General features: G+C 45.8%; 2 protein-coding genes and 1 long non-coding RNA gene across 20 annotated transcripts in view; 2 read left to right on the top strand and 1 right to left on the bottom strand.

The window, feature by feature from the left end:
• ATG4C (autophagy related 4C cysteine peptidase) overlaps positions 1-5,819 on the bottom strand; it is a 34,727-nt gene extending 28,908 nt beyond the window's left edge. For 3 of the 5 annotated variants that reach the window (XM_032696245.1, XM_032696246.1, XM_032696247.1), the window contains exons 1-5: positions 5,732-5,814; positions 5,396-5,487; positions 3,130-3,260; positions 2,228-2,311; positions 1,342-1,575 (exon numbers count right to left, since the gene is read on the bottom strand). In XM_032696245.1, coding sequence (XP_032552136.1) covers positions 1,342-1,575; positions 2,228-2,311; positions 3,130-3,205 — 394 coding nt within the window. In that variant the 5' untranslated portion in view covers positions 3,206-3,260; positions 5,396-5,487; positions 5,732-5,814. Of the gene's footprint in view, positions 1-1,341; positions 1,576-2,227; positions 2,312-3,129; positions 3,261-5,395; positions 5,488-5,731 lie in introns of all 5 variants that reach the window. The other 2 variants (XM_032696243.1, XM_032696244.1) reach the window with 2 other exon arrangements.
• A 434-nt stretch (positions 5,820-6,253) lies between these two features.
• On the top strand, positions 6,254-9,752 carry LOC116790830. Its single transcript, XR_004358508.1, has 3 exons — positions 6,254-6,525; positions 7,272-7,519; positions 7,873-9,752. It is a non-coding gene; the product is annotated as an uncharacterized LOC116790830 (long non-coding RNA).
• A 3,651-nt stretch (positions 9,753-13,403) lies between these two features.
• DOCK7 (dedicator of cytokinesis 7) overlaps positions 13,404-25,223 on the top strand; it is a 96,022-nt gene continuing 84,202 nt past the window's right edge. For all 14 annotated transcript variants that reach the window (XM_032696896.1, XM_032696895.1, XM_032696892.1 and 11 more), the window contains exons 1-2: positions 13,404-13,518; positions 22,681-22,786. In XM_032696896.1, coding sequence (XP_032552787.1) covers positions 13,481-13,518; positions 22,681-22,786 — 144 coding nt within the window. In that variant the 5' untranslated portion in view covers positions 13,404-13,480. The remainder of the gene's footprint in view (positions 13,519-22,680; positions 22,787-25,223) is intronic.

Raw genomic sequence — 25,223 nt, 5'->3', positions numbered from 1 at the left:
GGACAGCGCAAGGAATTCTTTGGAACCATGGATTTTAAAGATAGAAACCTGGGGCTATTTTGTTTGGGGTTACTTCAGAACAAGCCATTACACACCCCTGCTCACAGGGAGTCTTCTGACCAGGTTTTGAATTTTTTCAAAGAGCATGTATAACAAAAGTGATATTTAAGGGATTTGTGTTCTCAGCAGAAGTATTTACATACATTTTGCTATCTGCAGTCAGCTGCAAGGGATAATAAATGTTTTATGACTTAAATATCTCCAGCCAAAGGAACATTCAAGAAGCCAACCCAACAGTTGTGCCCTGACACTGCTGAGAATGGGGACTTTGTGGTGCAGCTGGGTTGGGATCACGTTCACAGCTTACATCATATTTGCACAGTAAGTGCAAAGTATTATCAAAACAGGCTTTCAGAACCATCTTCTGCTCAAGTATTCCCGGGATCCCACAAAGGGCTGAGCAAACAATACACTGTGTTCTCTCTCACACACGCGGGTGGTTCAGGCCCCGCGTCTTGGATCGTTCTGACAACAACCAGTGGGGACGGAGGACATGGCTGAGTGTTTGAAAGGGGCAGTGTGGGAGATTATGAAAGGAATTGGGAAGAGGATGGAAAGAAACTATGAGAACCTAAAATACCTCTCTGCAGGACATGGCTCAGCCTGGAAGAACAGGGACGACATGCAGACTCGGCCTGTGACAGCAGAAAGCGTCCCATGACTCCGGAAGCTGCTTCATCTGGCTGGGACTGAGGGAGTGTTTTGGATAGACAATGGCAAGGGAAAATGGGAAGTTCCTCTCTAAGTACACGGGGGGGAAGGGAGGAAATGACATAGTGACAATTTCCACACAGAGAATGATGTATTGAAGTTAGATTAGAATCCTTCCAGGAACTCAATATATTAATACTAGGAGAAATTCAATAACGTACAGCTTTAAAACTGATAGAAGATGATAAAAGAAACTGTTCACTTTTGCCATAGCCCACAGCTATGGTCCCTGCAACTCATTCCCACATCTTGAGTTCAAGAAATGACTGAGTTTCAATGACATGTACACGGATAAGGAGAACACCCAGGCAGAGGATCACAAAGTTTTTGCGATATTTTACTTCACAGCTGAACACTGGAAATACCACAGAAGCTTCCTTTGGTTCTCCCTTTTTCAGAATAGAAGGACAGGACAAGCTCTATCACTGATGCAATGGGACAATTCCAACAGCAATGAGGATTCCAGAAGCAAAACCAGCTTGCACTTCAGGTCTGGGATACACCAAGGCCAAGGTGCTCTCACAGAACACCCGTGCTGATCCCACACACAGATCTTCCCCCATAACTCACCTCTCCCAAGAAAATGAAGCATAAGGCCCTGAGCCAGCAGCATCTGCCCAGTTCTCAGTGTGCAGCCCCAGCCACAGTCTGTGGTTAATGCAGACCCCTTTATCTGAGGGAATTCCTCTCTGTATGTCAGCCAGATTCTGGAAATAAAATCTTTACGGAACTCCTCAACATTTCCTGAAATCTCTGTGTTGATTTTATCAAAATTGGCCCCATCTGTAGAGAGCTCACCAGATTCTGGAAGGCAAAGCACAGTTTAAGTTATAACTTGGTAAGGCACTTCTATTAGAAAGCAAGTAACAGATATACAATATTCAATTAGAAAACAAATTTACAAAAAGTGACAATCACTTCAAATATGAGAAAGGAAAATTGGAAAGCAAATGTAACAGAAATGGGTCAGATGAAAAAAAAAAGGAAAAATAAAAGAAGAGCAATGTAGACATCACCATGCCAGTGGAATCACTGACCTGTAAGTAACTGCTTAATTCACCCAACTGTAAATGGTCAAATAGAGATAGAGAGACTCAGAAAACCGTACACTGGAAAATGATAATGAAGGTGTTGGTGTAGTGACTCCTGGTACAGGTACTGTCCTCGTTTCAACCAAGAGGTTTTTAGAAAAAAAATCTCAAATTGATGGTAAATGAAGTAAAGTGTAAATTACAACACTAATATTCACAGAAAGAACAAGGCTTCAGTGCAAAATCTGAATAAATCAGGATGGGTGGCATTAGTGGTGGACATTTTAATGAGTATTTTCTAAGCTGTTCATATTTACATTTTGAATTTGATCGTTGCTAATGACAAGTCTTTCTAGAAGATTAAAAAATCATCCACAGACCTCCTGTCGAGTAAGACTAGAATAAGGGAAGTGCTCTGTACTCACCCTCAGTTTTGAAGTGGTAACATTTTCCCAGCAGAAAGACTGGAGAGTTTCTACTGAAGTAAGTTTTTGTTTTCAACACCCAACCTAAAATAGATGCGAAATAAATACAAATTTGTGACTGAAGTATTCCAAAAAACAATTGCTGACAGCATCTAGTTAAGCCAAAGGTAACCTCTGAAAGAGGAATAAAACAAAAAAGTATTGAAATGGGGTTTTGGTCTCACAAAAAATTACATATAGGGTGCAATGGCTACTATTCCCCTTCAACCACGTGGTAGCCTTAAAGAAAGTAGAAAACAAAGCATCTTTTCATCTTGCCAGACATCTCTAAGGCTCAGTTATGAGAATTAACAAAATTTATCAGAAACCTGACGGTAAATCTGAGCAACCTCAGTTCTAAAGGGAAAGCAAAATAATCAAGGACAGATTAGTAAAGGGCACACTTGAAAATCTGATTCTTCATAAATAAATTATTGATGTTCAGCTGTGGAAAAGGACATTACTCAAGGGTGTGAAGTAGATTCTTCAGTGGAGTTTGTATCTCTCACACTGTCCTATTTTTTCCAGAAAAGTACATTTAAAAATAAACTTTATGCAGATGATTCCATATTATCCCTGTTTAAAAGTCTACGTAAATCAAGCATCATTTACATAATATATTTACTGTTTTCAAAGTAAGTAATTTAAAAAGAAATTATGGAAATCTATTTGAAAAATGAAAAGCTAAAGAAGTTTTTTAGTCGGGCTGTTTACAGTATCAAAGAAAAAACTGTTTCAAAGGCCATATTGTATTTTTATTATTAATTAGTTATGTTTCTGAATCATGATCCCATTCATGTCAACAAGAAACATTCCATTCCTTTCAATGGAGACAGGATCTTACCAGACACTGCTCCACTTACTGTATTTCATGTTGTGCCATGCAGACATAAACTTTGATTTTATCTTTTCTACTTCATCTGTCCCTGTGGCCTCCATATTCAAATCCTAGAGAAAAAGCCATCGCTGTCTTGTAAGGCTTTCAGTTCTGCTGCTGGAAAAACACAAAGATAAACACATCCATGGGCACAGCATCCCCCACTCAGGTACTTAAGCACAACATGGCCAGAAACAGCAATAAACTCTCAGAATCCTCCACTACCAGACACTGAGAAGCAATTCCACATTCCATGAATAAGTAATAAAATAATTTAATTCCAAAAACACACCAATAAAAGCGCTACACAAAGCTAAATAAAATATAATGTTCTCCAACAGCTCTCCCTTGCACAGCAAACTGATGTAGAGCACATAACCTGTGCTGGCACACGAGCACACCCATTTTAATCAGCAGTGAGATGAAGATGCATCTCACTAAATAGAATAGATGCTGTTCTTTTCTGCTGAATACAATACAACAAGCACTTTTTGTCTTTCAAATGGGGCAGGTGGACTATGGAGGGAGTTCTGTCTCATTTTACCAGATTTCTTAGAAACAGGGATAAAAGTAGTATATGTTCTGCCTATATTATTACCCACTTAGGTTGCTTTTAAGGTGAAATCTGCCCTTTCTGTAACAGGAAATTTGCTATTAATTAACAGCTTCCTTCACCATGTGTATTCTGTCAGTGATTTACTTTAAATTACTTGATACAGAAAGTTTTCTGGATGATATCTGGCAGCCCAAATCCTTGCACAGACAACTGAAAAATTAAGAGCTCTGGCCTCAACAGGAAGTCCTGATAACAGCAGAGGATGACGCGAGCAAAAGTGAATTATCTTGTCTAATTAATAAACTTGGGCCAGGAGACAACCTCCTTCCCTTAAAAGGAGAATCTAGAACTGTATTTACCTTTCTATGTGTTATTCCCCACTGAACTGGGATCAAAAGCAGGACACAGATAAACTGTGTCGCTTCTCTCCACCGGGAGCCCAGTTTAAGTAAAACCTAATCACTGGCAGTGTAATTGAAGAGAGGGTGAAGATGTCAAGGTGGCAATATCGTCAGAGCCTGAAGGTGCTACACAGATCCACTGTTTCACTCTGCTACCCAAGCCCTCTCTAGTATGTTTTCCCATTATTCCAATCATTATTTCACAAAAATCTGCTTTTTGACAGAAAAAGAAGCAATGCCAGCTCACAAACGTGGGGGAAGTCTACATTTTTTTTTGTCAATGAAAATAAGAAATGGCTTACAACCCTGTTATGACTGGTCTTGAGCCAAGCTGGGATTGTGTAGGAGAGGGACGAAAAAGACAATTTCGAACTGGGTTTTAACTTCTTGCCTTTTTTCCCCTCTTTTTATTTTAGGAAGAAAAGGAAAGACTGTCTATATCATCAGCTCTAGATGGCAAAACCAGTAAGATGAACTTCTCCAGGATGTGTGTTTGGTCCTGTCTGTCCCCACATGATCCATCAACAACAGTCATTTACGTAGAGGCCACTGATTGTCTTAAAAGCCAATTCCTATAAAAGCTTCCTCTGGCTAAAATTAGAAATGAAACAAACTCTACAGTTCCGAAAGCACCTGAAGGTAAAATTATTTAAATGAGAAAGCTGCTCATTTTCCTCCAAAAGACAATGGTCAATGCAGCACATTTATCTTCCCTCCAGTTACATTTCTTCCCTGGTATTACACTAAAGATGCAAAAAGGGCCCAAGAAGAATGGTAACACAAACCAGACACACTTATTCCACTGGGAAAACACAGGCTCTTCCCATCAACAGAAGGCGGCATCAGTAGGAGTTCCACCGAATTAATGGAACAGCATCAGGAGATGGTCCCAGGGAATAGAGATCCAAGCCCAAGGGGCACAAAATCATTAAATTATTAAATCGAAAGCCAATGCTTTCATACTGATAACTCTTGTAAGAAGTTATCTGAATACACATTCCCAGGACGATGTTCCCTCATGGAGCAGCAGGACATGCCTGTAATGGAACTCCTGACCTCTCAGAGCCTCCCTTGCCCACCCTCCGAGGGGGATGGTTTGTCAACAGTGATGGAGAAACACCCCAAAACTCCCCGATAACAGGATTTGTTTTCATTAACAGCAGAAAAGCAACGCAACCTGCCCATGCAACCGCAGTGGGAGATGAAATTAAATGAATGAAGCCTAAACGTGATAATTATGAAACGAATTATCTCTATTAATTAGAAATTAAAGCCCTTTTGCTTTGGCTTTCTACCTGGGAAGAACCTGAACCAGCGGCAGCGACAGTCGGCGAAACCCACACGAAAGAACGACGGCGAGGAATTCCCGGAGGTCATTTTTAAGGAGCTGCAAACACACATGAAGACAGTTAAAAACGATACTTTGAAGCTGTCGGGTGAAAAAAAACAAAACAAAACAAACCCAGATTATTTTTTTCCCCCTTAAATCCTGCAGCAGAGACGGAACGCTTTACCCACGGAGGATTCACAGCCAAGCAGGAGCCCCTACACACCCCGACCCCACAGGACACATGCGAGCCCGAGCTGGCACCGCGGAGGGTCCGTCCCGCCGCCCCCCGCCCTTCGCTCACCCCTCACGGAGCCTCCCCCGCCATCCCGGGGCCGCCCGGGGAGCCAGCGGCCTCCCGGCGCTGCGCCTGCCGCGGCGGAGCGGCGCCGGAACTACAACTCCCGGCGGGCACCGCGGTGGGGGCGCGGCGAGACGGGCCTTGCGAAGCGCGCGGGGCACGCTGGGAGTTGTAGTCCGGCGGGAGTGCGGCTGGGAGGCGGGAGGGAGGAAGAGGAGGGAATGAGGGAGGAAAAGGAGGGAGGAAAAGGAGGGAGGGAGGGAGGAACGGGATGAAGGGGGGCGGTGGGGTGGAGCGAGGAGATCGGGGGGGCGGGCTGTGGCTGGAGGCGAAACCTCCGGAAGGCGAGCGAGAGCGGGAAGCCCGGCCCGTCACGGGATCGGCAGCTGCCCTCTAACAGCATTTCTCTCTTTGGGATTTTTTGGGAGGATTTTTTTTGTTTTGTTGGGGGTTTTAGGTTGGGTTTTGGTGGTTTTTTTGTGGTTTTGTTTGGGGGTTTTATGTGGTTTTTTTGTTGTTGTTTTGGTTTTGGGTTTTTTTTTAATGGGTTTTTGTTTTGATTATTCATTGTATTTATTGATTTTTTTTTTTTTGTTCCGGTATCTTTTGACTTCATTAGAGCAAAATGCTTCTCAGATCTCCACACTCCGGAGGACTTCAGTCTCCAGCCCAGCCCGTGCCAAGATTGTGCTCCGATTCAATTCACCACTTTATTTCTTCTCTGAAACACATGGGAGCCACTGCATCTCCTCTCACTCCCCTGAGGGATTTGGGGTTTTTTTTTAGCGTTTTTTAAAGTAGGTTCTTCATTAATCTGTTTGTCTTAAGCTGCTTAAAAATACTCATTGGGTGTATCAGGAGCCAAGGGCTTAAAAAAAAAAAAGTGCAGGATTTGTGAAGGATTGACTTGAATTTCTCGACTGTCTGGAACTGGCATTACAGCTCAACATCCTATAAAAGGATGATGCTCCTGCTTTCTTTGTGTACTCACCAGCCCAATTTTCTGTTCATGAAGCAAAGTCAGGTGGTTTTTTTCCGTTTTGTGATTTTACTGCCTTCTGCTGGTCAGAAATGACCAGGCTGAGTTTAATTTTTTATAATCAGCACATGATCTAAAATTTAGCTTCAGTGCAAATACCAACAGTAGATGTTTTGTGTATTTCCCAGTGGGTTTTTTCGGCAATCTCATGGATATATTTCACATAGTAGGGTCAGTCAGTGAAGACAATCGTAGGTATTAATATGCAAATCAGACAACATCATGTTCCAAAGGTTCTGCCTGTTGGCTTGAAGTGGGGATGTAGCAGATCACCTTTCTAATCCTTCCCTGCCTTTCAGCTTACTGCTTGCCCTTTGCTTCCAAGCAAAGATAAAGATTTAAAAATAAAACCCAAGTTGCTGTTTGTTGTAAACAAACTGTGGTCCCATGATAGTGGGTGATCTATCAGTGCAGAAGGAAACGGGCCTCCTGCAACCAGAATTTCATGATCTTTTTCAGGAATAATAGTTGTTTAAAGTTTTATCTTTGCTTTTATTCTTGAAGACAAAGATGAATGTGCTTGTCTCTCTGTGTATGGGCTTGAATGTGGAGAGCTGAGTAGATAACGTGGCTTGGATCTGGCTAAATGTTGAACAAAGAATTACCTAGTTCATCAAAAGAAGTGGCTGTTCCCTTGCCTGAAATCAGTTGCCTGCACCTTCCTGCTCTGAAATGGAATAACTATGCCCTGATGCCCTGAGTTGACACAATGTGCCATCTGGATATACACTGGAAATCCCTCGGGCAGGCAGGTTATGAAAAGGAAGATACTTATTTTCTGCTTTTTTTTCATGCTAAACAAAACTTTGGTTGCCAAATAATCACTCAGATAATACAAAGAATTGTGTGTAAGGAGAGAGTTTCCTTCACGTCCACTAATTCCTATTTCTGTGGGAAAGATTTGCAAGGGGAGTGGGACAGAACTTCTTCGTTCAACAAACTTCTAACAAATGTCACAGAGTTCACACTTTCAACATTTTAATGGCACGAAGGCCATGCCAACCATCCTTGAGCTCCAGTTGTGCTAAATGAATGTAGGATAGTAAGGAAATATTTAAAATCCATGTTCATGGGAAATACAATTTATTTTTGCTTTTTTTAATAGGTAGACGCCAAATGGCAATGGCAAGACTTAAAATTAGAGGAGATACTCTCTGATTTATGGAGATACACAACATTATCCACCAAATACTGCAGAGTGGTAAGAGAACACTGGGCAGTGGGGAATGAAGCTCCTACTCCTGTATCTTCTACTGTCCTACTTGATCTGGGAATTCATCTGAGCACCATCAATAATCTATGATATATTTAGAAAACCTCATTAAACATTTGGCCAAATGTGCTTTCTCAAACACCCGTTTGGCTGCTGTCTGAGCAGAGCAGACCCTGGGTCACAGAGCTTGAGAGAAGGGAATTTTTCCTCATTTATTTTTAGTTTCATTTCCTGGGGAAGTAAGCCATCTGTGATCTGTTTCCCTCTGGAAAGTTTTGAAGCTGCTCTGAAGTTTAAGTTCGCAGAGCCTCAGAGATACTCAATACCTCCAGTTTTTGTGGAAGTAAAAAGAGACCCTGGAACAGGATAAGAGAAAAAACATGGGAATCCAGGCTGTGTGAACTTGTGCCCCATCCTTTCAAGCAGCAGTGAGAGTGGAAGGGGCAGTGTGAGCTTGGATTGCTGCTCAGGTAGTTGTCTCCCCCAGAGTAGCCAGCACACTTCTGCTTGTACCACTTAATCCATCCACAACCAGATTTCTTTATCCCAGGATTAGGTAGGGAAGAGGAGGCTTCACCGGGATACTTGTAAGAGTCTGTGCCCAGGCTGCCCTTAATGTAAGATCTTGGTTGTATTTCCTCTTGGAAGAGGAAATAAAGAGCTCATTAGTGGCATTTACAGAGTGTTAAACTGGGAGAGATCAAAAGCTGTGCTGGAGTAGAAACATAAACTGCCTGAAAATGATAAACATGAGCAGAAATTGATGGAAGCTCAGTTGGGAAGACTGTGAGTCCTCCTCTGAGGAGACTGAACTTCATGCACCCATCTACTAAAATGAAGAACTCTGAAGGTAAATAATTTCAGAAGACAAAGAATAAAGGCAAAAGGGAAGCTGACACCAAATACCACCATCTGAAGAAGGCTGTAGAAAGGTTAGGACAGTGCTGTGGATCTGTGAAGGAAATAATATAAATGTGAGGGATATAGCAAAGGCTGCAGGCATTTGGAGAGTCCTCACTCCTCCTTTCCTCTCCTGGTTTCTCATTCATCCAACAGAATTTGGGCACTGGGCAGACAAGGCTACTCTTTTTCTGAGAACAGCAACATCCTCTCTCTTGCCATACGTGTCTAGAGAAGATCCCTCTGCTTGTGCAGTTCACATTACACGTGGAGTTCCTTGTCCTTAAACACATTATTTGGCAACAGAAGCAGAGATTTGGCCCTTCGTGAGTGTGACTCGTTCCCCATAGCTGCCAGGAGGTGGCTCTCTGCATTTGCAGTCCCTATTTACTGTTTTGTTTATGGAATTATGTTGGACATGTTTTCTGTGGAAAATGTTTTCAGTGTGTTTGCCTTGAGGAAGTTTACCTAAGGAGAACAAGGAAGCCATGGGCTGAGTAAATAGTTTGCTAAAAAACAAGGCACAGAGCGGTTCACTTTTGTCAGAATGTTTTATGGCTACAGTCCAAAGGGATTTTTCTTGTGCAGGACCTAATCTTTTCATTGTAAGATTACGTATATCAGGCTCAGGGAGTTACATCCCTGTTTGTGGGATGCATTTACCAGATTTGATTTTAGCTGAGTAAAAGTCATTCTCAATAAAAAAAAGCATTTTAGTCACATGTTTTAAAGGATGCACATGGTTCATGGACAGGACCCTGGAGAATTGGTCAAAATGCTTCTTCATTCCCACCTCTTCAGTGTAAGAGCCGTTGTTCCACAGCTCCAGGTGGAAGATCCCTGTGTCCACGCCATGAACTTCATGTAGGTGCTCAGCCCAAATTCAGCTCACAGTTGTAGACTCAATGGTTCATTCCTCAGCTTTTTGTTACATGGTTTATCAGAGAAGACTAAAAGGTGACTTTCAACGTGACAGTCCATGTCTTGGTGAGTTGCTGGGCTTTTCCCCCAGCCCCCAAATCAGCAAGCTGACTGAAAGGGAAGTGTAACAACTGCAGTGCAGACCATCACCTTTCACAGTGTTCCTCAACTCCCAAGGTTTTTTTGTTTTCTTTGCTGTGGTGCAGTGCTAATGCACCAATTCAAGTGAGGATCACTCCCAGCTTCTTAGATACCGTTTCCTTGGAGCAGCAAATCCTTGGTAATGATGGCTGCATAGATGGACTAACTCCATTTTGGAAGCAGTGATGTCTCTCAAAGGCTGATGCACCTTTGGGATCCAGTGTAGAACAAATCAGGTTCCTTCTTTGCTTCCTAAAACTTGGTAAAGGATTACAGTGTGTTAATGGAGAGTAACTATTCAGTACCTCATAATGCTGATAAAGTTCCAGGGTTTAAATTGGTTGCTAGAAAGATGTAGCCTCTGTCCAAACATTAATTTAAATTAACTTGGGCTGTCTGGAGGTATTAATTGCAGCGTACGCAGTCCCTCCACTGAGGGAGGTCTTTCTTTGTCTTCACCCTCATTCTGAGATACCAGACACCCTTGAGGACAATACAGAAGCACAAACAACGTCATGAAAATTAAGCAGTGCAATACTCCAAATACCTCATCTATTGCGTACAATTTCACCCCAGTAAAAGAAAATAGTTCCATCTTCCACAGGAAAAACTTGCACACAACAGTTGTTTCTGAATCAGAGGGAGCTGTTAGTTCCTAAAGAGATGCCTGGAGAAATTTTTTTGGCAGACTGAAACGGGTCTCTGTGCTCAGTTGGTCACATTCTCTTCTTTGCAAAGCTTGAGTTTGTTTCTTCAGACAAAGCATTTCCTTCAATTAATTCACTTCTAAGATAAGGAAACTTGAGGCAGGAGGGTTATGTGGCTCTGTGCCTGTCAGTGGCAGCACTCACCCTAGTACCCAAAATAACACCTCCTCCTCAATCACTGACTTACCAGGGATATGGGGGCAGGATTTTTAACATGAATTGTAATGTTTGGCATTATTGGATTTATAATGGTAAAAGACTACATCTTTTTTTTTTTTTCTCATATTTCTTCACTTTTTCCTTGACTTGTTTTGGCTAATGCTTCATGGACTGCAAAATTCAGACAATCTAGAGAAGCTCTTGGTTCTCTGTACAAGATCATGTGTACATTTCTACTAACCTCAGTGATCTCTTACTATTTGAAGTTACCTGTAGATTTTTGCTGGGCTATTACTATCTGAAAAGTAATGAGGAATCTGTTATTTTTCTGGAATTCACTTCATGTTGACTATTAATTGAGGGATTTTGTTCATATTTAGCCCAATTATATTGTCTGGAGCTCATCTGGCCCAGCTCTGAGCCACAGAGAAAGTCAAGGAAGAGCAAGACACAGACAGATGAGCAAAGGTGACATCAAAACTCAGTGCCCACGGCTTAACCAAGGTCTTCTCTCTGTGGTAGCAACTGACAGGAGGGGAAAATGAAACCTAAAATCCAAGAGGTCTCTGGTGGACCTTGGATACTTAGTGCTCTTTATGTCAGGGCTGCTGGGGCTGGGCTGCTCTTTCCACCTTCTGGCAGAGTTTCCCTTTCTGAACTGCAGGATTCCCAGTTTCTGTCTCAAAGGGTTAGGCAGGGACATTTTACCTTAGGACAGAGCTAAATTAGCCCTCCTGTGTTTCAGACTGATGCCATTTTGGAAAGGAAATTCCATACAGGATGAAGGAAAGACAAACATTCCTGGTAGACCCTCATGCTTTGGTCTGTTCTTGTGAGCACACACACTGTGTATGAGAATTTGGTCATAGAATCCTGTGTTTGGGGTTGGAAGTGACCCTAAAGATCATCTCCTGCCGTGGACAGGGACACCTCCCACTAGACCAGATTGCTCCAAGCCCCATCCAACCTGGCCTTGAACACTTTTAGGGATGGGGCAACCACAATTTATGTGGATATAAGAAGGTAAACAGCTTATCCCATCCACTCTATATGATGGAATTCTCTGATGTGCAATTCTCCACAGAGACAGGAATTCCAGAGCAAAAGTCTTTTGTCTTGGCAGATATTGTGGGATATGTTCTCTCTTCCCCTTTGGAGAAGAACATCCCTTTCTCAGTGTGCAGAATTGGTCTTTGCTTCTCAGGATCTCCATCTGTGTAAAGCACAACAGCACATTTCTGTCAAGGGTCACAATCTTACCCACATGGGATTCACTTGGTGTGTGCACAGAGTCTGACTAAATCCACTGAGGTTACTCACACGTATATATTTGGAGATTTGGGGGCCTGGCATTCCCTGTGTAAACACACACAAACAGGAAAGCAGAGTAATTATATGCAGCTGGAAATCAGTGGCTCCTGCAAGGGGAAGAATTAGTGTCCTCAGTGTGTGGGAAACATTCACACAATGCAAGCAGATGGAGTGGGGTGAATTAGCACTCCTGCTTTTGGACACTTCCTGAGTTACTATTAATAGCTCCCTGGTTTAGATCAAGGCACAGCCTATGCAGGGTAGCAGTGACTTGGAATTAACTGCTAGAACGTGTCCTATGCTTTGAAGTTCCAAAATAGTGGGTTTTTTTAACTCCCCATTCTCTACTCCTCTTTCCATTGTGATGACCCCAAATACAGCACGTTTGGAGAGACTGGTAGTAATGACCTGTTTGGATGGGAAGGTGGATGTTACACTTTTCCAACCGTCTTCTGAATCATCATTAGGGATGAGTTTTAGCCTTTCTGAAGAAAAGTTGGTACTACACAGGGCAGGACAGACTGAGAGCCCAGTGGTGTCCCTGCAGGCAGGACCGCGGTGGTCAGTGGTGTCCTCAGTGCCATGCAGGGTGGGTATGTCAGTGGCCAAAGAGATACAGATGGGCCACGCAGGCCCGTAACGCCCAGTGAGGTCTTCAGCTGTGCCAGGGGAGGTTCAGGTTGCACATCAGGAGGAATTTCTTCACAGAAAGGGTGATCAGACATCGGAAGGGGCTGCCCAGGGAGGTGGTGCAGTCCCCATCCCTGGAGGCGCTTAAGGTAAGACTGGACATGGCACTCGGTGCCATGGTCTAATTGACAAGGTGGTGTTTGGTCACAGGTTGGGCTCGATGATCTCAGAAGTCTTTTCCAATCCCATTGGTTCAGTGGTTCTGTGAGGTGCCCCCAAGGGTCGGCACACACGGGACCCCTGCTGCAGTTTTGGGTGAGGGCCGGAATGAGATGCTGGGCGGCGTGAGCCGGCTGAGGAGCCTTTTTCCCAAACCACCAGCAGATCTTCATCAGTGCCGGGAACAACCCCACACCCCCTCCGTTTTCACATGGGAATAAAGCGGCCCCGCGGTGGGGACGGGGCGCGCTCGGCGGAGCCCGTCCGAGCCCGGGGGTCAGAGGGACGGGGTCGGGAATGGGGACGGTCCCTCCCCGCCGCGCCGGGCCCGCCCGCCCCGCCGTATATCTGCGAGGAGCGGCCCCTGCCCGCGGAGGGGGAGGAGGCGGGCGGGCGCGGCGAGCGCCGGGGGTGGGAGCTGCGCGGGCTGCGCCGCGCGGGTGCGCGGCTCGGCGGAGCATTACGGCGGCCGAGCGCTGGCCGGGCCGGCAGCGCGGAGCCCCAGCGCGGCCATGGCCGAGCGCCGCGCCTTCGCGCAGAAGATCAGCAGGTACCGGGGCCGCGCCGGCTCGGGGGGGGACGGGCCCGCCCGGGGGGCCCCGCCGCCGCCGCGCCCCGGGGCTCGCGGGCCCGGCGCGGCCCGAGGGCGCCCGCGCCCTGCCGGCCTCCGGGGCGCCGGGCAGGGTCCGCCCCGGCGGGGCCGCGGGGCCGCCGCGCCCCCCGCCCGAAACACAGGGCCGGGAGCGGGCGCGGTGACCGCCGAGCGCGGGGCCGCCCCCCCGGGGCAGCTCCGCCGGGGAAGCGGGGGAGGGAAAAAAAAAAAAAGGAGGAAAAGAGCCGTGGAATTCCGCTCCCGCTAACAAAGGCGGGCCGGGCGCTTTGTGCAGCCCCTCTCACCGCACAATGGGCGCTTTTCCTGCCGGCCCCGGCCGCTTCCCGGCCCCGCACCTGGAGCACCGACCTCCTCCCTGGCTGTAAAATGGAGAGGGAGCTCCCTTGGAGCGACGTCCTTTTGTGTGAGAGCGGAGCTGGCTCGCGGTGGCACAGCCCCTTGGACACGGCAGAGACTCGCGGGGTTCAGCATCCTCGGGTTTTCCAAAGAAGTTCTGTTGTATTTTTAAAGAGGAGAATTTATAGAAAATTACCTGGTAATAGCAGGTTTCTGCAGGTCTGTGTTCCAATTTAGGCGTGTGGTTCCAGGTGGGGACACAGTTTTTCTGTTTTCACGTGTGACCAGGTAGCCTTGGGTGCTTGTGGTCCCTCTCCTACCTGTGACTGGCAGTGGAGTGAAAGTGAGAACCATCAGTTTTGTCTGTGCTGTTCAGGAGGCTGTGGGCAGTAGTGAAAGCAGTATCATTCATGCCATTGAGTGAGAAACTGTAGGTACGAATAGTTGCAGTTACGGAAGCTGTGATGGAAAAGGGTCATGGACAAAGAAATAGGTCAAAGGAAAAGGCTGGGTAGGAGGTAGAGGAGTGACATCAGTCCCACTCCACTCATGATCAGGAGACAGGGCTGAAAACATTGTTCTTCTCTCCTGGTTCCCTGCAGATTTTCGTGTGCGCTAGCCAGGGGTTAACGTGACAGATCAAGGAATGGGGAGAGATGGATTTGCTGCCAGACTATTTTTCCTGCTTTTTGATTGTAGTCATAGAAATGGTCACCTGAGAGACAAGGCTAAAAGTGAGAGCGTCAGAGTGTGGCAGGAAGTTAAATAAAATGGCCCTGGGGTGACCACTGTGGTGCTCAGTGTTCCCGCCTGGTGCAGCGAGTTCATGGGGCTGTAGCACAGATGCGCCACCTCTGAGCACATTTTGGGCTCCCCCAGTCCACTCCATGTGTTCTCAAACCAGCCAAGGGGCAGCAGTGTGTGTATGTGGGCAGAGGTGGGCCTTGTGACACATGTGATTCACCTGTGCCTGCAGAAGGACCCGGGTGGTCTGCAATGAGGCAGCTGCATCTTCAACTCTTTCTTTTACACTTATTTGTAAGATTGTTGTATTTCTCTCTGGGATTTCCCATGTTGTAGTGCCATATTCTGAGAAACCTCAAGTTCCTGGTGCATGGGCTGCACGTGCAGTGCTTGTGAAGGCAAAAACTTGAGATGTTGTACCCAGAGGTGCCCAGAGTGGGCTGTTGCCTTTCTCAGGCTGTCACAGAATGTGCTGCTGTGACTGTTACTATTTCAGAGGATAAGGGATTTGAACAAGCGGCATATGGAAGTCCCAGGAGCTGTGTTAGTGGCTGCTGGAAGCCCTCCCCAGTTCCATTGTTAAAAGGAGAATAGATCTGTCCCATTTTCACACTCTGCCCTCCGGTTTGGCTTACTCATGGAGGTAGACATAGTATTTGTCTTATTCACAGGAAATAAGAATAAGACATGGCTTATTCTTGGTGCTGCTCTTGGTTTGCCTGATAGTCTGTGCTTCAAGTGGGATGTAATTCAAATCCATGAAGGTAAATTCCTTTAGTCCTACTTACCAAACAGCTGCAAGTTTCTAAATTGGTCGTTACTTAGAGGTAGAAAAAAAAACATGAGATGGGTTGTCCAGTTCTGTGGAAGAACCAAGGATGTGGTCTCACAGCTCTGATTTACCAGCTTTCTTCAATGTGCTGCACTTCGAGGGTCCACTCAGAATGCCAGTGCTGTGCCATGCCTGGTCATTGCATCTGACTCTTTAAATACTGGGGAGGGCCTATCAGTGATTGCCACAACAGTTTCAAAATATCTTTTTAAGACTGTCTTTTACAAGGTATCTTCATGATTAGGTCCTGCTGGGTTTTCTGTTAGAAGGCTTTAAAGCAGAACAGGTTTTTAACCTGACCTTTGGCCATCACAGGTACTTTACTGATTCTTCAGTTTGTGTGGTGTTTGGGGGACTTGAGGAGGGTTAGTGGGAGGCAGGATCCACACTGCCAGAGGTAAAGTTCAGTCATGAAGAAGTTTCAATAAAAAATGAACAGGCACTGTGTTATTCTTGAGGGGCAGGTTCATAGAATCCCAGACTGGTTTGAGTTGGAAAAGACCTTAAAGATTGTCTTGTTCCATCCCCTGCCATGGGCAGGGACACCTTACACTGTCCCAGGTTACTCCAAGCCCTGTCCAACCTGGCCTTGGACACTTCCAGGGATGGGGCAGCCACAGCTCCTCTGAACAACCTGTACCAGAGCTTCCCCACCCTCACAGGGAAGAATTCCTTCCCAATATCCCATCTAACCCTGCCCTCTGGCAGTTTAAAGCTGTTCTTAGCAGGACTGGGTGTTCTGTGCCGTGTCTGGCGCCTCTGGGATTGTTCTGCACTGTCCCCACGGAGCGCTCACCCCGTCACCTGCGTCCTGTTCACATTCCCAGTTGCATTATCCCAGTACATTTCCTGGGTATGGGGCCGCTTGGCAGAGAAATGGAATGTGGAAGCCCCACCACCAAAAAGGTCAGTTTTGTGTTCCTGAATGTCCTGGTAATTGAAGCATGTTGTGTCACAGCACTCCAGTCTTTCCAGGGGCAGGCAGAGGAAAAGGTGTGCATGTTCTTTTAGAGTCCAAATACAGAAAAAGAAGAAATATTGCCATTTAAACATCACACAACAAACGCGTATTGGACAAACTCATGTAACCTTTCATCCGAGCCCCTGACTGAGTGCCTTGTTGTTGCTCTTGGACCATCCTGAGATTGGGTTGTCTGGGGAATCCAGAACTGCTTCTTTGGTCAGACCATCACCATTTTGGAAGTGTTTTGCCTTGAAAAGAGTTTTGTTTTTCCTTTACTGATTCCACGGTTAAAGAGGATTCCTCTGACTTGGAACAACACACCTGGCTTATCCTCTGCTTTGCTGCGTGTTTCAGCCTCACACAAAGCCCACAGTGTGATTTTTTTTTTTATTTTTTTTTTTTTTTACCACTGCTCTGCGTTCTCTTGCTGAGAATTTTCAGTTTTCCTGTCCCCAGCTCTCCATGGAGTCTGGAGAAAACTGTTTTCACCTCATGGGTCCAGCCCCTTTTGAGGTGATTCTGTGTGAACAGGAACCCCACAGTGCCATGAGGTGTGGCTGCCTGGGGTTGAGAAGGTCTTCAGCAGAGCCCTGGCTGACAGACATGCAGTGATTTGGAAATTCACCATCATCCAGGGCTCTTACATTGTAAATGGACAGATTTTTGGAGCAGACACAGCTCCTTGTCTTTATGGATTTGAATTGAGGGGAAAACACTTATGTCACTACATTCAGAATGAGCAGCTTATTTCTGCTGCAGCTCCCTTTACACCGATGGAGTGCTGTAAAAGGGGACTTGGGAAGGCCAAATTTACATTTATGATCATTTAGAGCCCTTTTGTATTGCCTGTAGGATGTGCTGGGGAGGCTGACAGCCACCTCTGCCCAGCCCCAGGTGTGAAACCTGCACCCACTGAAACCAAGAACAGATCTGTCACTGTCTTCCAGGAGCCCCCAATTGGGACAGAAACCTTGTGGTCACAGCAGGATATTCATCACAGCTTATTCTCTTCCCACATCCCGGTGCCATTTGCAGTCACAACACTGTCATGGATAAGTGAAGGGATTTTTTAGCAGAAATTTCAGAGCAGCCCTTTCCCATTCTCTCCCAAAGTCACGTTGGCTGGCCCTGTTCAGCCACTCTGGATGTCTCATGTGGGAGTCGGCGGCGCTCTGGGAAGCCCAAGAAAATCCCTGACTGCTTAAAGCAAGGGAGAAGGCAGGGACAACATTTGGTCTCCAGGGCTGTGCTACAGAGCTGCTTCCTTCTGTGGTTGGGTTTTTTTAGTGCAAGATGTGACTTTGATCTCCTGCGGAATCCAGTCCTGTCGTGATTTTCCCAGTCGGGTATCTGGGGAGCTCATTCCCTTCACTGCAGCCCAGGGGTGAAGTTTCAGCCTCAATAATCAAATATTATCAGAAGAACACCACAGGCAGTGTTGCGTGGTGTTTTCTGTTTTAATCAATGGTAAAGAAAAAGGGAATATCTTATTGCTCATCTGTGTTAATTTAAGAACCCACACGTACCCCGCAGCAGTCAGGATCAGGCTGGGTATTTCCTCAGCTGTAAATCAAACCCTTTTCACTCCAAGGGGAGGGAGTTCACTGGGAAGGAAACAGGACCTCGGGTTTAGGAGGAAGGATGAATCCAGGGCAGAGCTCTCCCTGGAGCAGGTTCCCTCATCCACCACGACTCTTTACCTGGTGACTCACCTGCATGGAGCAGGGCTGGAGGCAGGAGAGCCCAGGTGGAGCACGTAGGGACAGAGGGACAGGTCATCTCACTGCAGTGGCAGCACAGACACAGCCAGCCAGTGCCACTGGGCTTTGGGAATTCAGATCCAAGCTCAGTGACTGAGTACAGTAGGATAGATGCCTCCAGCCACGTGCAGTTTTACACAGCTGAGCAGAGGGTGATGCTTTCACTTTAAAAGGCAAACTGTGTGTAAATACAGTTTGCTTTGCTCTGCTCTGAGGGAGAACAAGCAGCTTTGGTTGCACAGATGCCTCACTGTGCCAGGCTGTCTTTCTCAAGAGGCAAAGGGTCCCTGAGTGTGCAGTGCCTGCACGTGACACAAAATGAAGAACAGGCAGGAGTAACAGTTTTGTAATTAGTGGGAACAATTTGCATTGCTTTTTCCATGTGGGGAGGGCTGTGGAGAAGAGAGGCTTCCTCAAATCACTCAGTGGGTGATCCCGAGGCTGTGTCCAGACCCACCTTTGCTGTGAAAGGGAAGAGATCTTAACCTTGGTTTGCAAAACCAGACAGGTCTTGGGGAGCCTTTTTTTGGGAAGGCAGAAAAAAGAACTGATATTTCCAGTGCATGGCTTAAGCTAAAAAAAAAAATAAATTAAAAAAAGAAGGAACAATTTTTGGTTCTGACCAGGCAGGCCACATAGAAACAGAAATCATTTCTGTGTGTAGTGAAGAACTATGGGAGTGCAAACAAATGGTTTCATTTTGGTATTTGCAGCTCAGAGTACTTTGAGAATGACCAGTTTTGTTTTCCTTTAGAAGCCAGTTCCAAGGGGAATTTTTTTCCTCTTCCGTGTGGATTTTTTTTTTTTCTGTGTGAACCAATGCACACACAATAATTAACCAGTGAAGAAGGTCAGAAAGGAAGTGACTGGGGAAGATGTACTTTAAACATTTCAACATTCGAGAGGCTGTGGGCTGTAATTAACTGGAATGTTTGTCTGAGGATCCCAGGTTATGTGTTGAATATTGGATAGTTATTAAGGAGGCAGGTTTTTATTTGTCCTTTTAATTATCAAAGCTTTAATGGCTCTTCTGCTCTACCAAATTGATTTTTTTTTTCCTGATTGGGTTTGGTGTAACATCAGCATTTCTTCTGGTTAAAAATGGTGTTCGGGATTATAGTATAGCATGAACTACTAGTCACAAATAGTTTGTTATGGACAAACAACCTTTGGAAATTGAGGAGGAGGAGAAGGCAAGTGTGTTCATAGAATCATACAATGGTTTGGGCTGGAAGAGACCTAAAAGTTCATCTCATTCCAACCCTCTGCCATGGGCAGGGACAATTTCCACTAGACCAGGTGGTATTAGTTTTAGGGGAACTGGGAACCTCTGTGATGAGGCAGTAAGGAAACAGCCCTAAAAGTAGTCAGCTGAGGTGTTTTCTCAATAGGAAAATTCTCCTCTGGTTGTACAAAGGTTCTGCTTCTTGTCTAGAGTGAGTGATCAGGATGAAGCACATCTGCTAAAAGGTGTGATTGCCAACTGGAACAAACACAGGAAAGCCATCAGGGTGATCAAGGGAGCCCAAAGGTTGTTGCAGGCTCTGCCCTTGCTTAGAAGGAAGGCTGGGAGGGGATACCTGGCAAGTGGGAAGGAGTGGGAGGAGAGCTATTGAACCTGATAATGTTGGCACAAAACCAAATGGGTATAGATTACACATATATACATTTAGTGATCAGATTACATTAGAAGATGGTTGCTAAATGTCAGACATGATGCTTTCCAGTAGGGAAATTTCCCACTGTGAATGCAGTGATACAGAAAGGAGACAATGTGAGCTGTGGATTAGACTGCAGGCAGGCTTGGAATAAGTAGTCCTGCAGACTCCACTCTGGAATTTTGAGGTTTAGACAGTATCTATTTGCTTCACATGGGGAGAAGTTTGATTGGTACTTGTGGAGAGGCAGGAGTGCTTAAGACTTGAGAATGATGATTGGTGTCTTGGTGAAACCCATTGGAGGTTCAGTTCTGACTTTCTGTGGTCGTGCTTCAGGGCAATTTTTAATATCCAATGAGGTTATTAATGAGGCAGCACCATGGTTGATCAGTGCCAGACTTTTGTTGTGCCACCTTTCTTCCCCTATTGCACCAAATGCCCTTCTCAGCCGCGATGATGTCGGGCAGTGCGGTCACAGCCGTGCAAACTCACAGTGCCCCTGAGCAACAGGGATTGCAGCTGGGCTTGTTTCTGCTTCAAGCTGGAGTGTATTGACAGGTTGTGCCTCAAACACAGCACAGCTTCCAACTGAGCCCAACGGGCAGGAGAAGGAAGGATGGAGAACCCTTCCGGGTTCTGTCCCAGAGCACGTCTTGGGTTCATGAGGAGCAGGCGCTGAGTAACACGGCCAGGCACGGCTGTGGTCTCACAGCTGAGGACAGATTTCCTCTTCTAGCTGTACTTTCCATCTGGAAACGTCTCTTGAAAATGGGGAAGGATTGGTAGTTTTTCCTGTGTTGTGCTGTGTGGCGAAATGTGGGTTTTGATTTTTCCTGCCAGGGCTCGCTCTCTCTGTGCATTGTCAGGAGTGACACAAAACACACCGAGTGAGAGTCTGCTTTAAAGCAGAGCCTGTCTGCAACCCGAGGGCAAACTTTTAAATCATCAACCACACATGCACAGTGCTTTCCATGCCAAGCAGCCATTTTAATACATTCCAAATTTTCCTACAAATGCCAGCAGCACGTGTGGTTTGTCCTCACGTGTGTGTCTGTGAGTGTCGGTGTGCAAGTGGTGGGAGCAGGGGGATGGTTTTTCCTTGATATTGTCTGTCAACAGCAGGAGCTGCTTGGTCCGTTTTCAGAAGCCATTCTTCAGAAGTGAAAACATCAGCTCCTGTGGATAAAGGCAAACACGAAGGAAATGAATTCTTGCAGCCAGAATACATAAAACTTTATTTTTTTTCCTTCTGCAGTCCACTTTTTTGAAAAGACAAAATAATACTTCTTCTGGCTTAATTTTATGCCCATCCTCTGGCCTGAGGAAACATCTGCTCTCTGTGGTAGCCTTGGTTGTCCCAGCTAGTTCCCTCTTACAGTTCCCTTCTCTTCCATGGACAGCAATTGCCTCCAGCTGCCTCCATTCCTGCCCACCAGCAATCCCAAAGCCAGGAGCCTACCCCTGTGTCAAGGTTTTGCTCAGGGGCAGTTTAACCATCTGCTTGACAGGATTTTAGTAGCTTGTGTGCTATCCTGACACACAGCATGCTCTCCTGGTGAGATCAGGAGGGAGTCTCTCAGCCATGATGCTGTTCCTACAAAGATCACTGATACAGCAGAAAATAATCACCTGTGTCCTTGCAGCCTCTTCATCTGTCTTATGGACTGGTTAGTGTCTCTTTGGAGATGGTAATTCCTTCTGGGAGCCAGAGTGGATGGCAGTGCTGCAATGTGGTGAATGATGATTGGGGATTGGGTTCATTACAAATAAATTTGTTTTATCTCCTAGAGAGAAGCACTCTCATCATGGTGAGGTCCTGTAGGTAGTCAGCAGATTTTCAGCAAAACACTTTTTTGTGGAAGGAATATGGTGTTTTGGTGTGCTTTTGGAACAAAACCATTTCCACCATACTCAGAAACTTTGCTATCCCTGCTGAGAGGAGCTGCAGCTTCCCACTGGGCTACAGGATGGATGTCTGGATGGCTGTGGTAGGGCTGGACCTTTGTTAAGACAGTCCTTGACCATCAGATTTCCATTCCTGTTGTGCTCTTCCTTGTTCTTCCTTCCTCCTTCAGGTGGTTTTACCTACCTGTTGTGTTTTCAGCCTTAGCAGTGACAATGTGGTGTTTTGGGGAAAGTAGAAAACCCCGGAGGGACACAGTGTGGATTTCATCCTCCAGGTATGAAAGGGCTGCTCTGTGTTTTTCCTTCCTGGTGAGAAAATTGCCCAGTGATAGGAATTCTCCTGGCAGAGACCACAAGGCATTGTAACCTGCTAGCCAGTGTCCCCTCTGCTAGACACCATAGTCCCACCTCTACCTTTCCTATATGAAAAAGGAAACCATTTGTTGTACGACCCAGTCATTTGTTTCCTGGTCCCTTGTCTAACTGTGACTGCAAAACCCAAAAATAAGCAAGGATTGAAAATGCAGAGTAAAGGAGCAGCTGTGTGACCAGATTTGGAACTGTTAAGGGGTGAGGAGAGCTCTTGGTAGGAACTGGAAAGAGCCTACTGGGAACAAGTTAATTTGTGCTTAGGGTCACAGGCATTTTATTGCCACGGATGTGCACAAAAGAGCAGCTCACAAAAGGAAAAAAAAAATTAATTACTGTTAAGAATGTGTACATATGAGAGTTTTGTGATTCCTGGGAATTCATTATGCAGGATCTGTTCTTACTGGCCGATGACACCCTCGTTCCAACCAGCACACTGCTTTCATTCCAGCAGCACTGTGAAGCATATCTGATATATCATCCTCGTCATGAGTCTTTTACAGAGATAATGTTGTCCCTGTCTTGTTCCAGAACTGTGGCTGCAGAGGTCAGGAAGCAGATCTCGGGACAGTATGGAGGCTCTCCACAGCTCCTCAAAAACCTCAACATCGGAGGCAGCGTCTCTCATCACACCACTGTAAGTAATGTCTGGAACATGGAGGGCTGGAGAAGGTCTGCACAGTTATTCTGGTTACCATTTGGAAAGAAATTGCAGCGCTGACAGGTTGTTGATCTGAATGGTTCTGATAACAGAGGAAAATAATTCCATGCAAACCCCACTACTTTTGGAGGTCTCTGTGTTGCAAATCAGTTGGCATGGGAATTCGTGTTTCTGCAGAGTCTTTGTAGGACAAGGAGCTCCCTTGATCAGATGTTAGCCTGGACTGGGCATTAAATTCCATGTGTGTGTGGTTCTCTCCGTGGAGAGCTCTTTGCAAGCTCGTGCACTCAGGCTGCTGTTTTCCTGTCTTTCTTGTCACTCTTGAGAGTGGGACCACAGCAACTCATCTACTCTTCTGAGGTATTTTAAATGTTACTTTGCAAGTTGAATGTGGTTATTCCTCAGGAATGTGTATTTACTTGCAAGTTTACAGTCCACTTTCAAGAGTAGCTAAAATTTAGGTTACGTTGTCAGAATCACCCTTTCCGAAGTCAAATTTTCATGCATGACCTACCAGTAACCCTCAAAATTTATTGTGGTAAACGTTCCAAGAGCACAGCAGACTTTTTCAGACTGGAACCGTATTTTTGGAAGTGTTTGATTTGAGTTGTTGCTTTGGGTCATAGCAGTTTCTTTTGCAGCAGTCAACTTGGAAAACAAATATTACAGCATCTCGTTTTCTTCAAAGAGGGATGACTAGGTCAGGCGGGACTGGAAATATGCCCTGCATTTAATAGTGTGTACAAGTGTTGAGAGTTTACAGGAGTTCTTCTCTTTGGAGAAGGGTCCTGTAATTTCCTCAGTTGATGTTCTGCTCTGTGTCCAATGTAATGTGTTAAACCTTTCTCCTGTGGGGCACAAACGTGTCCTCGGAGCTGGTGTAACCTCAAAAGGGATCTCCACATTGACCTCTGGCTTAGAAGAATGACTTCACTACAGGCAGAGACTTTGAGGAGATCGGCTGTGCCAGAGGCACGGGGGATTGAGGAGGGCTGGAACTCCTGTCATGTCCCGTGCATCAGCTGTGTGAGCACAGCTCATACAGGGAGAGCAGGAGGCTGGTTTTGCCCAGCGTGGTGGGGAGTGAGCACACAGAGGAGGTTAATGAGAGCGGCGTGTCCAGCTAATGCCTTATCACAGCAGCTCTGCTGGGCTCTGGAGTCATAATGCAAAGCCCTGACTTGGCAGTTCTGGATGGTCTTTTGCATAATCCAGCATTAGAATAGGGAGGGACCTGTGCTATTAGCAGTGTAGGACTGGCTGGAGCACTCAGGGTCATTGAATCCACTCCCTGCAGCAGTGGATAGCTGAGGAATGCACACTGGCTTTTGAGGACCCACTGGATGTCCATCCCATAAGCTTCTGTATATCTCATGTGTTTTTGATCACTGTTTTTCCTTTTATCACCTCCTTTTGCTCTGATTTGTCTCTTCCACTTTCTCTTCCTATTTCTAAGGTTTTTCCATTCTACCGTCATCCAAAATGTTCATGCTCAAGGCCTTGGTCCTGTTGATCTTCCCATGTAATTCCTAATGCAGGATCAGATTTGCTGGTCACAGTGCTGCTCACTTCTGGTAGCTCTCATTATCCCATTGCCATGGTGTTTTCTGGTAAATATATGCAAGAATCTATAAAAATGCTGGAAAAGGTCATGCTGTCTGGAAGCAGGCTCTGAGCCTCTCCTATCAAACTGCATCGTGTGATGGCTGCTGCGATAAGCTCCTAGTTTATCATATTAAATTTGGTACTGAGCAGAGATGCTGTGCAGAAGCACGATTAACACAGAGTGATGGTTTGTAGGAGATAGTCTGGAGGAAAAGTCTACTTAGTTAAGTCATGAGTCTATATCCTGAGGCTGCATAATACGACAGAGATTCACTTGTCTGAATTTTGGGTTAATTTCCCTCCCTTAGGCATCTGTCAGAATCTGCTGGGCCTGCCTGTCCTGGTTTAATAATCAGCATTATGCAGAGGGAAAGCATTGCTGCTGTGAAGCTGTGCTTGCTCTGGAAAGGTTCAGCTTTGTGTAGCCACACTGGTTTGAAAGCCTAAAGTAGGGTGCGTGGTATGGGAGTAAATAGGAAGTTCATGCTAAAATGTGTGGATACTTAGTGTTGTGTGATTGGGTTTCACCTGAGTGTGTCCACAGTAGCAGCACATTTCAGCGCTTGAGTGCACAACATGGAACTGGAGGACTCCAGCCTGCCAGATCTCAAAGAGTGTTTGGACAATGCTCAGTCACATGGTGGGATTCCTGGGGCTGTCCTGTGCAGGGACAGGAGTTGGACTTGGATGATCCTTGTAAGTCCCTTCCAACTCAGAATACTCCATGATTCTATGACTCCAAATGACAGTGCAGATGTGGTCTCTCATACCCATCTTGCTCATTGTGGTGAAATAATTCTGGTCCAGG

This window comes from Chiroxiphia lanceolata, chromosome 9, assembly GCF_009829145.1.
Source record: "Chiroxiphia lanceolata isolate bChiLan1 chromosome 9, bChiLan1.pri, whole genome shotgun sequence".
In the NCBI taxonomy this organism is placed as follows: Eukaryota; Metazoa; Chordata; class Aves; order Passeriformes; family Pipridae; genus Chiroxiphia; species Chiroxiphia lanceolata.
Note: the sequence above shows the minus strand (reverse complement) of the source record. Positions and strands in the feature narration are given on the sequence as shown.